The 16,791-nt window shown below is 35.9% G+C and overlaps 1 protein-coding gene across 4 annotated transcripts in view; it reads right to left on the reverse strand.

Annotated features, from left to right (window-relative positions):
- Positions 1 to 16,791, reverse strand: part of ZRANB3 (zinc finger RANBP2-type containing 3) — a 307,849-nt gene that overhangs the window by 193,234 nt on the left and 97,824 nt on the right. For all 4 annotated transcript variants that reach the window (XM_045868960.3, XM_064586450.1, XM_064586452.1 and 1 more), the window contains one exon: positions 4,073 to 4,091. In XM_045868960.3, the coding sequence (XP_045724916.1) occupies positions 4,073 to 4,091 (19 nt within the window). The remainder of the gene's footprint in view (positions 1 to 4,072; positions 4,092 to 16,791) is intronic.

Here is a 16,791-nt window from a genome sequence, read left to right on the forward strand (position 1 = left end):
GGGGGTCCTTCACTGTTTCCACACATCTATACATTTCTGCCTGCAGAGAAACTGACAAGGGTTTTCAAACTTGACTTTTGCCTGTAGAAATACTTCTACCAGCATGGAATAAGTCCCAGAGCCTCTCCCCTCCAAACTCCTCTTCCAGAGAAGCACCTTGACCAAAAGAAAAGCATTGATAATGATGACTATAGGGCCTTTGTTCCAAATATTTACCTATTAATGTGTCCCAAAATAGCCACAAAGGGAAACCAAGTAGGTCAGCCCTAACAAATGGTTTCCTTTTCTTTTGAAAAAGGAAGCAACACTTTATTTGGTATACTCCCTTCCCCCCCCCCCCCACAAATGTTTTCTCAAGTAACAGGAAGGAGAAAACTTTTTAGAAAGTGTGTGTGTGTATGTGTGTGCATGCATGTGTTAGGGATGGGGAACTAAAATAGAGTATTAACAAAAAAATGTTAAATAAGATGAAAGTAGGAATTTTCTGGCTTTGATAATAGATACTGTAGACAAGTAAAGACAGAATCCATGCACTGAAACTTTTGTCCATTATGACACCATATTAGGCCATTATGTAAATCCAGGATATTAATCCCATCTTCTTAAGTAAAAATGAATATTGTAAAATTTTCTAATACTATATTTCTACAAAGAACAAGTTTTTTTTTTTAAAGATTTTAAAGACAGAGAAAGAGCACGAGCAGGGGGAGGGGCAGAGGGAGAAGGAGGCTCCCCACTAAGCAGGAAGCCCAATGCGGACCTGAGCCGAAGGCAAACGCCTAACTGACTGAGCCACCCAGGCGCCCCAAGAACAATAGTTTTTAAATACTTGACAAGTAAGGTAGGAAATGTGTAGATTTAATATTTTTCTGCATGTATATCCTATTAAATTACCTGGTTTGTGTTAATGTGAAACTATTCTTCACATTTATAATTTTTCTTTTTAAGTAGGCTCCATGCCCAGTGTGGAGCCCAGTGAAGGGCTTGAACTCACAACCTGGATATCAAGACCCAGGCCAAGATTAAGAGCTGGACGCTTAACCGACTGAGCCACCAGGTGCCCCAGCATTTACAACTTTTTAATGAATAAAGACTTTTAATAATTTTCAACTGAAGAACAAGGACAAAGTGGTTTACAAGTAATTATTAAAAAACAAGGTAACAATGCAACAGCCTCACTGTGGACTGTGGTCTGAATTCCATTATTTATGGAACACAAATTGACAAGAGTTTCTGTATATTCATTACACAGTTCTTGAAACAATATTTAATTGCATTAAACCAAGATGCGGGGGGAGAATAGCAAGTGTTTAAAACAGTTTGTAAAGTTAATTTTATTAAATGTTGCAGCTTTGTTGTTCTCTAAAATTTAGTTTTCATTCCAGTTTAAAGTTAATTATTACCTTATATACAGTAGATAGATTATATAAGTTCACAAGGAATGAATACATTAGAAAAAGATGATAGTGGAAAAATACTAGAAGGAGGAGTAATGCCAGTTGAAGGAAGTCATTTTAAAGCTGGGGAGGAAAGATCACAGTAGACAGCTACATTACACAACACTCCAAGTGGGTATTTAAGCATTTAAAAAAAGGAGGTTTGATAACAGAGATGTAAAATTGCCCTCCTAAGGCTTTTAGCTATTTGATAAGTCAAATATTCATCATATCAAAACATACTTTTTAATTTAAAAATCAGAAAAAGGTGGTTGACCTCCAAATTATAAACTACATTTCCTTCTCTGACTTGACTACCACTTTGTGATAAGAGCAAGAAAAGAACAGTATTAAAAAATCGAATGAAGGTCAAAACCAGAGTTCACATTATTTACATATATACAAGTTCTTTCTACTTCATCACTTTTAATTTACTAACTTTCACCACATTAGTTTAGTAAGATTCCATAAAAATGGCATTTCAACTCTACTGCTAACAGAGGATATTAGAGGTTGTGAGCTATGATCTTACACTTGTGCATCACACTGTTGAGGATTCTTTTTTCATAATTAACATCACTGATAGGATTTAACATAATGACCCTGTAAAGTCGAATAGGTGCAAAAGAGGAAGTCTTTAAAATGTGGGTGAAAAGAGACAAGTAATTATGATGGACACAAAGTAGAGTTTTTTTTTAAAGTGCTGAGGAAATATTAAATAGTTCTTTTAAATTTATTAAATTAAGAAATAAGAATGTTGTTGTACAAATGGTGTTGAAATCACTCAATATGTGACAAGTGCTATGAAACTGTAAATAGTAAGAGATGAGGAAAAGCAGTTGGTATAATGAAAAACTCGTACTGGCTAAAGGCTCATCATGAACTCCACACAATTCTTAGTCTAAGATTAACTGAGGAGAAGCAGGAGTTGGTTGAAGAAAAGTTAAGAAGGCTTAAGGGGCCAATCAAGTGTTTCTTTTAATCCATGAACACTTCCATAGATTTAAGACCCATTCAAATGTCTCTATGACGTCTCCATGACATCAAAGTAAAGAACAAGGTAGCAATGACATAACACAGCTGTTAAGATTTTCCCTCTCTATCACCTGTGGAGAGATTATCAAGATGGTTGTTACCTGATACAGTATAATCTCTATGGACATAAAATTGATCTGTTTAAAAACTGATATAGAGGTGCCTGGGTGGCTCAGTTGGTTGAGCGTTGGACTCTTGGTTTTGGCTCAGGTGGTGATCTCAGGATTGTGGGATCGAGCCCCATGTTCCTTCAGATTAGAGAGAACCCTTTCTCTCTCCCTCCCCCATCGCTCCTCCCCCTGCTCACTTACACACTCTCTCTCTCTCATAAATAAATAAAATCTTTAAATGGACTGCCATAAAAAACTGATATAAACACACACATGCATCTATGTATGTATCACACATATATTTTATATATATTATATAAAATGCTTATGCCTAGTTTTGAGGTTTTGAAGGATGAGTTTACATTTCTATTTGGTGAAAACACCCAGGGACTAAAAATGTGAGCCTCTTTCAGTCATTTTGGGCTCACAAATTTATTAATTTATGAAGAGACTTTTGGAATTCATCCTGTTCCAAAATAGAAATTGCTGCTATTTCCCAAATGTCTATGTCCTGTCCCTTCAATTACATTGTTGAAATTCTTCATAGGCAATGACTATGTTTCTAACTCCTAACATCTAATCTAAACAAATGCCTATAGAATAAAGAGTTCAAACTAAAAACTTCAGTAATCATAAATCAGCATAAACCAAGAAACCTTGTATCAAACTTTCTGCACAGCATTCATGTTCATGTTACACCCTAATTCATTCTTTTTCCTAAAGAAGAGACTGTGGAGATCAGCCATTGGTGAGTCTATATGTAACTAAAGCTAAGACAGTCAATTGGGAGAATCTCTTTGGTTCCACTTTTATTTCTTAAAAAATTCAGTATGTTTTCTTCATTTCTGTTTTTTAAACGTTTTGCTGTTACTTTTAAAGGCATCATAAAAACAGCAACACATTTCTCAAACTGAATAAAAATGAGAACTTTATTGATTCACATTACTGAGAATGTATGTAAAGAGTATCATAATTTATACAACAAGAACTTCCATTTTAGTGAGAAAACATGAATATTATATATAAGTACATGGTACTTAAATGTATCAAATTGTTTTGTTTAGTGATAATAAAGTAACACTTTAATATTATGTTTCACACTCATAGGAAACAATTAACAATAACTTCTAAAGTAAATTCTCAAAATTCAACTTTTAAGTAAGCAGTATTATGACAAAAAGAGTCAGTTTCATTTGAGGCTGAATTTAAGCACATTCATGCTTTCTCTGCCAAGAACATAAAATTTTGGATCACTAATGTTAATATGTTTCAAGTACACACCTTGCATGCACGTGTGTGTATATTCACAAGCACATACACATACACAACACATTCATTCTCATTCTCATTCTCTTTATCTGTCCCCTCTCCTTCTCTCTCTATATATAGACAGAGAGTCATTTGGAAAGACAAAGAATACACGGTAAATAGTAGACACCAAAAATTGGTTGTGGAATTTTATAAAAGATGTAAAAATCATGAAACACTTACTTCATCAGCCACCATACACCTGGAAAAAAATAAAAATAAAACCAAGTTAATATTTTAATGATCAAAGTCACCCATTTTAAAAGTTTTGATTAAGTAGCTTGCCAGAAAACAGTTTACAAATGTTAAAAGTACTAATCCAGAGAGACGTGTTTACAAGTGTGCTTGAGAACATGGGCCAGTGCTGATTTTGTAAGACTCTCCAGCGGCCAATGGCATATGGGTATGCAGGAGGGTTAGCTTCCGAAATGTTCCCCACGTCCACCCATGGCGATACTTACAATAACCCTTCAAAAATGAGGCCAACATGGCAAGTGATTGTACCAATGAATGCCCTCCTTACCAATAAATCTTAAAATTGGCCTTCTCTAGAGATGAGAAGAATGCTGTATTAAAGTACAAAAAAATGTATCTTAGCCACATATTAGCATGTTATACCTACAATTTTATAGCTATATTATACATGCTAAGCCTATTTTCAAGCTGAATTTTGGTTTCTACTACTATTTGGCTAAATTTTCTCTTCTCTATTCTTTCTTATTCATCAATAGAAGTAAATTCTGTCCACTGAAAATTGAAGATAGGGGTCAGAAACTGAGAAAACAAAGAACAAAAAGAAAGAATAGCAGGTGTGGTTAGGATCATGAGGGGTCCCTTAGAAACACTGAGTACGTCATATGGGGAAAAGCCAATCTTGTAACTGAGGGGATTTCCAAACAACCTAGAAAACACTAGAATATTAGAATTAGAAAAGAATAAAGTACTTATTTCTATTCTCTTCTTCCCTTATTCCCAATGGTCTTAACATTACACAGTTTTATAAGATTTCTTTTAAAATAAAACACAAACTAAGAATTTGGTAATAAATATACCATCAAAGGATAAGTTATAGGTAAAATGGAATTTCAATCTTAGAAAAAAAAGTCAGGTTACATAATGAGTATTTTTAGAGAAAAATAAAATACAAATACTTGAACTGAAATTGAAAACATATTCAAAAGTAAAAAAGTGTATTACATGTTTTGCAAACAAGTCTAACAAACAGAAAACTAAAAAATAATTTAAAAACATGATTTATTCCCAGAAAGGTACACATGCATACTTATTTTTTCATTTTAAAATGCAATTCAAATTTGGTAAAGATGTCACTTGAAGTGTATATTAAGTGTCTACTATGTACCTAGCACTGTTCTAAGTGCTAGAGATATAGAGCAGTGAATTACAGAGTTCTTTCTTCATAGAGGGTGCCTGGAAGAAGACAATAAGCAAACATGTGGCTTAAGTGGTAAAAGGTGCTAATAAAACTCAAACAGGGTAAGGTGGTATAGGGCCACATAGAAAAGGATCTGTTCCATAGAATGGTAGGGAACAGTCTTTATGATAAGGCACTATGAAGAGATTTGAGCAAGACACAATTAAAAAAATATTTTTTATTTAAATTCAGTTTAGTTAACATATACTATACTATTAGTTTCAGGGGTAGAATTTAGTGATTCATCAGTCACATAGAACACCCAGTGCTCATTACATCAAGTGCCCTCCTTAATGCCCATCACCCAACTATCCCATACCCCTACCCACCTCTCCTCCAGCAATCCTGTTTGTTACATGCATAAGCCAGTATCTCCTATAGTCTGCCTCCCTCTCTGTTTTTATCTTTATGTTTCCTTCCCTTTCCCTATGCTCATAGGTTTTGTTTCTTAAATTCCACATACGTGTGAAATCATATGGTATTTGTCCTTCTCTGACTTATTTCAATTAGCACCCTCTAATTCCATCCATGTTGTTGCAAATGGCAAGATTTCATTCTTTTTGATGGCTGAGTAATATATATACCACATCTTCTTCATCCATTCATCTGTCAATAGACATCTGGGCTCTTTCCATACTTTGGCTATTGTGGACATTGCTGCTATAAACACTGTGGTGCATGTGCCCCTTTGAATCACTATGTTTGTATTCCTTGGAAAAATACCCAGTAGTGCAATGGCTGGGTCATAGGGTAGTCCTAGTTTTAACTTTTGGAGGACCCTCCATACTGTTTTCCAGAGTGGCTGCACCGGTTTGCATTTCCACCAACAGGGTAAGAAGGTTCCTCTTTCTCTGCAACCTCACCAACATCTATTATTTCCTGAGTTGTTCATTTTAGCCATTCTGACCAGTGTGAAGCAGTATCTCATTGCGGTTTTGATTTCTATTTCCTTGATGCCAAGTGATGTTGAGGATTTTTTTCATGTGTCTGCTGGCCATTTGAATGTCTTCTTTGGAAAAACGTCTGTTCATGTGAGCAAGACACAAATTTAATGAGGAAGAGAATCGTTGAGAAAATCTGGAAGAAGACTATTCTTTTTTTTTTTTTTTTTTTTTAAGATATTGTTAATTCATTTGAGACACAGAGATACAGAGAGAGAGCGAGCATGAGCAGGGGGAGAGGCAGAGGGAGAGGTAGAAGCAAGCTCCCCGCTGAGCCGGGAGCCAAATGCGGGGCTCGATGCGGGGCTCAACCCCAGGACCCTAGGATCATGACCTGAGCCGAAGGCTTAACCATCTGAGCCACGCAGAAGCAGCCCTGGAAGCCCTGAGCCCTGTTAGAAGAGTATTCTTAAACAAAGTGATCAGCAAGGGCAAGGGCCCTGAGATAAGAGGGTTATGATGCAATTAAGAAGGAACAAGGAAGCTAATGTGACTAACATGCACTACGTCATGAAAATGATAGAAAATAAGGTTGGAAGGCAGCTGGGAGAGCCGTATGGCATAGAGAGCCTCATAAGCGATTGCATGGAGTTTGGCTTTTCTTAGAAGCCTTTGGAGGGAAGCAATATTTTACCTTTTAAAAAGATTACTCTGGTTATATGGAATAAACTGTAGAGGGCAAGAGCAGAAGCAGGAAGAACAGTAAGGAAGCACCTGCAGTAGACCAGGAGGGAAATAATGAGGTACAGATGAGTGGTAGAGGTAGAGGGGGTAAGAAGTGATCAATTTAGGTACATTCTGAAAGTACAGCCAATAGGATTTGTTGATCAATTGGGATGTGGATGTAAAAATAAAAGAGAGAAGTCAAGAATGAATCTTAAGATACTGGCTTATGCAATTAACCCTAAAAAATGGTGGAGATGCCATTCACTGTGATGAGAAAGACTCAGGAGAAGTAGGTCTGGTGATGACAATCAAGCATGGGACATGCAACCTTTGTATCCATTAGATTACCATGTCGAACTGTTAAGTAGGCAACTGGATATGTGCATCAAGGGAATGGTAAGGACTAGGTAAGGACCAGGATTCCTGCAGTTAAGAACAGTTCAACAACAAGACATAATTTTCAATGAGTCATCATAGAAAAACAACTGACCACGTCTCTCTCTGTCAAATAAATAAATTCTTAAAAAAAAAAAAAAACGAAAAAAAAAACCAACTATCCATAAATGGAAAAACCAAGGCTGGCATTGGAATTATCATGATCAACACTAGAAGCTAAAAAACCATGAACGAGGATCTGGACTACCTGAACAGAAAGCAGAACTCATGAATCTTTATTCTAGCCAAGATATCCATTACTTGTAAGCAACGGCAAAAAGATATTTGAGGCCTACCAATATCTCCAAAATTATAAAACACAAGTAAACCAGAAAAGGAAAAACTACTTAAGAAAATAACCAAACAAAAAAAACACCTTAACACAGATTCAAGACAGGAGAAGATAAAAAGGAAATCTAGTCAGCAATGAAGCTTCATATGCATGAATTTAATGGATGATGTGTATTCTACATAAGGACTCTAGAAGCAGAAGGGACATATTCTGAAAATCTGCAAGTGAAAAATTAAAGAGATTTTTTTTATTACCTCTCTTCAATTTTTCACTTACAGAAAAGGAGAGGGGGTACTAAAACTATTCTAAAGCAGAACACCAAACATAATTTTTAAAGTCAGGAAACTAAATGAAATCACCTAGGGAGTAAGAGTATAGGAAGAAGAGGAGAGAGCTATGGCTGACCCCTGTAGCACTTCAACAAACAGGGGTACAAAGTGGAAAAGGACCCAGCAAAAGGGACTGAAAAGGAGTGTCCAGTAATGTAAAAAGATACAAGAGGAGTATGATGCCCTGGAAGCCAAAGAAAGACATTTTTTTGAGAAGGGGAGAATGATCAGCTATAGTAAATGCTCTTAAAAACATCTAGTAAAATGAGGTCTGAAAATTGACCATGTGCTTTGGGAGGAGATCATTCATAACTCTGACAAGAGCAACTTTGATAAAATGGTAGGAGACAAAAGCCTCCCTTGAGTGGGTTCAAGAGGGAATGGGAAGAGAGGAAGGGGAGAGAGTAAATAGAGATTACTGTCACAAAGAATTACCCTGTAAAGGGAAGAAGAGAAACATGGTAGTAGTTGGCAGGAAAACTAGGGTCCAGAGAACTTATTTATTTATTTAGTTATTTTTATTTTATTTTTTTAAATTTTATTTTATTATGTTATGTTAGTCACCATACAATACATCATTAGTGTTTGATGTGGTGATCCATGATTCACGGTTTTTGTAGAACACCCAGTGCTCCTTGCAGTACGTGCCCTCCTTAATACCCATCACCGGGCTAATTCCCCCCCCCTCCCCTCTAAAACCCTGTTTGTTTCTCAGGTCCATAGTCTCTCATGGTTCATCTCTCCCTCCAATTCCCCCCGCCCATTTTTCCCTTCCTTCTCTTAATGTCCTCCATGTTATTCCTTATGTTCCACAAATAAGTGAAACCATATGATAATTGACTTTCTCTGCTTGGCTTATTTCACTTAGCATAATCTCCTGCAGTCCCATCCACGTTGATGTAAAAGTTGGGTATTCATCCTTTCTGATGGCTGAATAATATTCCATTGTATATATGGACCACATCTTCTTTATCCATTCGCCTGTTGAAGGGCATCTGGGCTCTTTCCACAGTTCGGCTATTGCGGACATTGCTGCTATGAACATTGGGGTTCATATGGCCCTTCTTTTCACTACATCTGTGTCTTTGGGGTAAATACCCAGTAGTGCAATTGCTGGGTCATAGGGTAGCTCTATTTTTAATTTTCTGAGGCACCTCCACACTGTTTTCCAAAGTAGCTGTATCAACTTGTATTCCCACCAACAGTGTAAGAGGGCTCCCCTTTCTCCACAACCTCTCCAACATTTGTTGTTTCTTGCCTTGTCAATTTTTGCCATTCCAACTGGTATAAGGTAGTATCTCAGGGTGGTTTTAATTTGCATTTCCCTGATGGCTAATGATGATGAACACAGAATAGGAGAAGATATTTGCAAATGACACTACAGATAAAGGGCTGGTATCCATGATCTATAAAGAACTTCTCAAACTCGACACCCAAAAAACAAATAAGTTGAAAAATGGGCAGAAGACATGAACAGATATTTCTCCAAAGACGACATACAAATGGCTAACAGACACATGAAAAAATGTTCATCATCATTATTTATTTTTATTTTTTTAAGATTTTATTTATTTATTTGATAGAGAGAGAGAGAGAGAGCACAAGTAGGCAGAGAGGCAGGCAGAGGGAGAAGGAGAAGCAGGCTCTCCGTTGAGCAAGGAGCCCAGTGTGGGACTTGATCCCAGGACCCTGGGATCAGCTGCAGTCGCATAACTAACTGAGCCACCCAGATGCCTGGGAGAAGACTTTTTTATAAACATAGAATAGTAAAAATAGCCCAATAAATACCTTACTGATCCTATGAGTGAAATATGTAGCAGGCAGGTAGAAGTGTGAATTAGGAACTAAAGAATCAAGTCAAGACAATAAATAAAAATGAGAAAGTAGCTATGCATGAGATGATCATAGAAGAAACAGAAATGAATGGGGTTCTCCTGTGGAAATTGTAAAAAGATGGAGAGGAATTTTTCAGGGCTAGACCCTTGGGAAACAGTCTCATTTAGGAAAAAAAAAAGGGAAGGAAGAGAAGTGTTCAAAGAAAACACGGATCAGGGTCTAAGAAGCCCAGGGGAAATACATTCACAAGAAAGTAAATGGGTTAACAGTATCCAAATACCACAAAGATGTTGCAAAGGATGAGGGCTAAAAGGCCATCATAAAAGTTACCAGGAGCTTACTTGTAAGCATTATGCAAAAGTGGTTAAGAAGATGGTGGGCAGCAAAAAAGGGAGTTAACAGATACAGAGTAATTAAAAAGAAACTTTGGTAGCAAAAGAAAAAAAAAAGATTAAAAATAGAGCAGTAGCTACAGAACATGTTGGAAACCTTAAGAGTGGGCAAGGAGTTAATACTGTGAAAGAAAACAAGGAAGCTGACTGATGAAGACCTAACCGTGCTACCATAATTTAAAAAGGGAAAATATGGCCAATACAATTTCTTACTTCAGAGAAATTTTATACCACATTTGATGAAGCTAAATTCTACTTTGTAATCAAAAGACTATACCCATAACCACAGTTATTCATAGAAATAAAAATACCCTTTTTTTCCCATTGGGAAATGGCAAACACAATGTGAGTTACAGAGACTTTAACCTACAGCTAAAAAGAAAACTTCCTTCTTTAAAGGAATATCCATTGTATTTGCCAAGCCTGGTTTGATGTGCCAACAGCTATATAATTCTATCTGAATTTTACAAGCAGTTCAGTTTTCCAATGTTACAAAAAATAAGTAATATTCTTTGTTCCAAATTCATGTTAATTGCTTGAATTATAATTTATCCAGCTTGGCTGCAGACATCAAAAAGCAACTTTTCATTTCACTGAATTGTTCCCAAAACCTTGAGGCTCCTTACATTAATCTTCCACTTACAGTATCAAGACATATATATTCCAGTGTTTGCAGCAGCCATATCTTTGGATGCACATGCTCAGTGTTTGCTATTTTTAACTCAAATTTTCATACAGTTAGAAGAGAAAACCCTAAACAGCATTATACTTTTCTGAGAATCATTTTACCCACCAGCTAAATTTCTAATCTAAGACTCACAGAACTGAACAATTTGTATTTAACTCAAACCTTTTCTCCAATTTCTTTCTATTAAAAAAACCCACCTTTTTAATAAATAACATCCATATTTCTTGAATATATCATGTCTAAAAAGAAAACAGCAAAAGAATATTTTGGTAACACTGCAGCAAGAGAACAACAAGAGAATATTTTGGTAACACTGATAATTCAGCGAGGTGAACACATGTAAAATGAACATATGTAAGATGTTTGGAATCGTAAGTGCAGAAATCAGGACTTGGTACCTGAACACAAGATCTGCTTAGTCAATTACCATGCATGCTTTGGCCTCAGAAGTGGGCTATTTCCTCTGGGAAAATATTAACCTTCTAGGTATTTATATGCAATCTGTCCTTTAGGAAGAATCAACCATTTATATACTAAACCATATTATATCTCATACTACCCTTTAGTATATGTGTATAACTGACCAGTGCTAACTTACTGTAACTTTAATAAACCCCACACACTCTCCCCAAAGACAAAGCTACAGGGACCATGAGTTCAGAAGATCAAATCATAATACTTTTTCCAGCCAGAGCAAAGTCTCAAAATACTTCCCCCATAACTATAAAAGTTCAACATAATAAAATGGACTTTATTTTGTTTAGCTTTAATATTATTTATTTTTTGAACAGGGGATATATCCACATGTACACGATTCAAGAGGTACAAAAGTGGAAAGTCTCTCTCCAATCTCTATTCGTCAAGGGTGTCCCAGATATTAGCTGCTCTGAAGATGACAAAGTTACCAATTTCTTGTGTAGCCTTTTAGAAATATTCTGTTTAAGTATGTGTGTATATATAAGTATTATTATATATATATACACATATATATCTAATAACATTAGATTTAACCTTTCCTGATCTTGTGTAAAATCCCGAAAGTGCACCATATAGCATGTAACAGTCTATGATTCTTACCCTTGGGCCAGAAATTTCTGTTTAAAATTAAAATTACAAAACAACAGTATTTATTTTGGTTGCATGTCAAATCAGTCTGCCCCATTTCTGTAAAAGCTTAAAGCAGTGCTTTTATTTACAAGTATATGATTAAATATATCCTAGACCTCTATATCCAGCTTCTTTGTCTCATCTATTTTATGAAATGACTAAGGAAAGTAGGCTGAGCTGTGATCAAATGAGGTAAGAGAGTACTTTGTAAATGGAAAAAACTTTATTGTTGTTTTGCTGGTGATAAGTTCTGTTCAACAAATAACTATGCTCACTGTCAGTAACTAAATACTGGCAATGGATATAGGGGAGTTAGAGAGGACAGGAGCTTCAAGTTTAGGCATTAAAAACATAAGGAGGGGTGCCTGGGTGGCTCAGTCATTAAGCGTCTGCCTTCGGCTCAGGTCATGATCCCAGCGTCCTGGGATGGAGCCCCACATTGGGCTCCCTGCTCCATGGGAAGCCTGCTTCTCCCTCTCCCACTCCCCTGATTGTTTTCTCTCTCTCGCTGTCTCTCTCTGTCAAATAAATAAATCTTAAAAAAAAAAAAAAAGAAGGAAATGTGACTGACTTTAAAAACTGGTTTTATAAACAATGTTTCCTTTAGGATGCAATGCAAGAATAGAAACTCAACTCAAAATGGTTCAATCACTAAAAATAATTAATATATCACATAATTCATAACAAGAAATTCAGGAGTGGGATGGTTACAGGGTGGTTAATTCCACAGCCCACTCATGTCATCTTTCTATTCTGTCATCCTAAGTAGCTCCAGACAATTCAGCCTTACCCACCAATGTTCAGAAGCACAGGAAATGTGTACTTAAAGAATTCTCGAGTTTGTTAATAGGGAAGGAAGAGGAGACTTTAGGTAAAGCAACTCACATCTGCTGCACCTGTTATGACTTTGAAAACCAAATTAAGGGGCACCTGGGTGCCTCAGTAGGTTAAGCGTCTGCCTTCGGCTCAGGTCATGATTCTGGGGTCCTAAGATCCAGCCCCGCATTGGGCTCCCTGCTCAGTGGGGAGTCTGCTTGTCCATCTCCCTCTGCCCCTCCCCCTGCTCGTGCAGTGCTTGTACTCTCTCTCTCTCAAATAAATAAAATCTCAAAAAAAGAAAAAGAAAACCAAGTTAAAAGGGTATTTGGTGTTTTGTTTTCTTTTAGTTCTTTTTACCCATTATGAAACACGAGTCATACAGAAAGGGCATAAAAGGTACCTAAAAGATGTGGGGTAATATGAACAAATCCTTTGTATACCAAAAACGAAGTAAGTTTTTAAAAAGAATTGCTTTTTCTGTTCATAAGCATTAAAAAAAATTAAACTAGTCCCTAATGCTTGATAATATCTTGAAAATATTGTGCTTCACTAGTCTGACTTCATTAGCACAAAATTGCCCCATAACTTTTACTAATAAGAGCAAAACAGGAAAAAATCTCTGCATTCACCTAGATGGCTTTAAAAAAAAAAAGGTGTGTATCAGCTGTTTTGAGAGAATTATTATTGTTTTCAGGATGTATAATAATTCCCACTGGGCCATTATATCACATACTAGCTTTTACACAATTATTTATTCTTGTTTATAAAGCTTCAGGTCAAAAAAGTTGATTATTCCTATAGCAATTAGTGGAAGATTTTTAGGGCTTACTTAGATAATAACATTCATTAGAATATATTAGAGCTACAAACAAAATATAGTTTATATAAAAAGAAACCAAGGAGTAAGTTAGGTCTGCTTGATCTAGTCTAAAGTGATTTTAAAAGTAGAAAAAATGATTCATAGTATCAAAATGGCTTTGTTAATAAAGACAGGTACATCAGTGATACTTAAATGTTGACAGGCAGATAAATAAGTTAAATAATTTATTACAAATTAAGAGCCTCTCTCAGAATATAATAGAACACTAACCTTTATTTATGAATTCCTTTTTTGCCTGGTTTTGGATTTAATGAATTATATGTAAAATCTGAAAATATTTCAAAATGAGAACACATTTACAAAGAATAAACCACAAAATAAAAACAACTCAATTTACTATCATATTTTTCAATTTACTTCTTCAATGACAGACACTTGAGCCCACTTGCACATAATAAAAAGCCAAACAGTAACGGCTAAAATAGACAGGAATATTTTCTACCTTTCTACCACCACACCCCCTTCCTTAACAAGAAGTTTGGAGTTAGGTAAGTCCACGCTGGAGCAGTGGCCAGGTACCAGAGTCACCTACAGCCTTCTTGTCCTTTCCTTCCAGGTAGGTCAAAAGACAGCTGGCACAGTTCCAGGTTTGGCATCAATGTCTGATGCAGGAAGAAAGGAAGAGGATAAAAGGGCATCTGCCAAACAAGTCAACTCTATTTTAGCAAGGTTTCCCAGAATCATCATCCAGTGACTTCTACTGGTGTCTCATTGGCCATACAGTATCACATAACCACTCCTAATCAAAACGGAGTTTAGAAAAAAGTGTTTCAGCTGGTCACATAGACCCCACGCCCAGGGTTATATTTGTGAAGGAAAAGGTAAGAAGGGATTTGGGAAAACAATCTCAGGCTCTGCCACAAATTCCAAGGGCAATTTCAGGTAAGAGTGATTTGGAAACACTGTAGCCTGTGTTGCATACAGATCAAGTCAGCTCTGAGGTTTTATTGAAATCTGTATCAAATAGGTATATGGCCATGGCTATACTCAAGAAGAAAAGAAGTTCTTCATTTCATATTGACTATCATAGTTACTGATAATGAAAGTTAGAAGTTTGGAAGCTAGAAAAATCAATTCTCTTATTACTATGATGCTCTGCATGCATGCACTCCTATGTTTCAGGTGACATTTCAATTATTTCACTTTCCTCTATTCCAACTATTGTAAAAACCTCTACTCATTCAGTGTTCCACAATAACAAGTATTTAGCCTGAGTATGTGCAGGAGGAAAGATGCCTCATTCAATCTGAAATGTAAAACAGCATCAAATATACCCACAACTAAATAGTTATTCAGATAATCCAGAAACTTTTAGAGTACTATTTTTTAGATTATAATCCACATGAAAACTCAGCACTAAACAGTTAACAACAAGAATTCTGACTCCTTTAAAACAAAAGTTTGCAAATTACTGTCCATGGGCCAAATCCGGCCTATCAGTTATTTTTGTAAATAAAGTTTTATCAGAATACAGTGCAGCTCATTCATTTACATATTATTAATGGCTACTTTTGTGTGACTAAGACAGAACTGAGTAGTAGTAACAGGGATTGTATGGCATGGAAAGTCTAAAATATTTACTGTCTGGCCCTTAATAGAAAAAGTTTGCCAATCTCGGTCTTAGAATACATTCATGAACTACCTTTAATGACCTAAAGGCAGCTTCTGGTACAGTGCCAAAGGGTTCTGAATTTTGTTTGGTAAATAAAACCTTTCTATTAACACTGCATGGAGAAACAAAATGTGGATTTATCAGAAGAATGAGCAAAGCCCATACCAATAGATGTATTTTATGGGACTAAGTTCAAAGAACCGTGCCTGAGTATAAAAACAGAATTGTTATAAACTCAGAATTGAGGAAATACAAAATAATAGTTGAGAAAGAAATCAGATGCCACAGATAGAAAGAGCTACAATGTCACACAGACAGCCAACTAGAGAAAAAGTAGTCTCAAATTGATAAAATTTTGTGCTTCACTTCCTCTGGCCAAATACTGAGATCTTTCTCTTTCAAAAGCATGTTATCAGCATTCTTCACAAATAGCATTCTAAGTACAACTCAATTATAAGAACAACAAAGAATATTAAGCAATATAACATTTCTTACAACATTTTGACATCATTATCTTGTGATTTAATGTGCCTAGAAAAAAAATCTGCTGCCCAATCTTATATGTTTTTTCAAGAATATAAATTGAATGTCTATAAAAAGCCAATCTAGGAATTGAGGTGAACTACAGTTTCTTATGTCCTCATGCCCATTACTTCCTGGGTGTAACTTAGTAAGTGCTACTCTAAACCTTGAGTCTGTGGCCTTAGTTCCCATACCCCTGAACATATTTTAAAAATCTGTGAATTTTAGTTGATGGCATATATAATACATCACCTACTGAATGTACCCTTAAGAACCTAATGCTATCTGAGGTTGTAGTTTAAAAACACTGTATTTCTTTTTTCCAGCTTTACCGAGGTTTGACTGACAAATAAAAATTAAATATATTTAAGGTATACAATGAGATGTTTTGAGAAATATATATATATATTTGAGATATATAATGAAATGATTACCACAATCAAGTTAATTAACATATCCATCCCCTCAGTTACCATTTTTGTGTGTATGTGGTGAGAACACTTGAAATCTACTCTCTTAACATTTCAAGTATACAAGATATGATTATTAACTACAGTCACCATGCTGTGTTTTAGGTCTTCAGAACTTATTCATCTTACAACTGAAAGTTTGTACCCTTTGACCAACATCTCTTTTCCCTACATCCCAGTAACCACCATTCTACTCTATTACATTGAATTTGACTTTTTTTTTTAGATTTCACGTATAAGTGAGACTAAGCATTATTTCTCTTTTTACGTCTGGCTTATTTCACTCAGCATAATGTCCTCATTTCATCTATGTTGTCACACATGGCAGGACTAACTTCTTTTTTAAGGTTAAATAATATAGGGGCATCTGGGTAACTCAGTCGTTAAGTGTCTGCCTTCGGTTCAGGTCATGATCCCAGCATCCTGGGATCGAGCCCTGCATCAGGCTCCCTGCTCAGCGGGAAGCCTGCTTCTCCCTCTT

The sequence above is a fragment of the Mirounga angustirostris genome, unplaced genomic scaffold (assembly GCF_029215605.1).
Source record: "Mirounga angustirostris isolate CCGP_5_RB_7025 unplaced genomic scaffold, mMirAng1.0.hap1 SCAF_3, whole genome shotgun sequence".
NCBI classification, from domain to species: Eukaryota; Metazoa; Chordata; class Mammalia; order Carnivora; family Phocidae; genus Mirounga; species Mirounga angustirostris.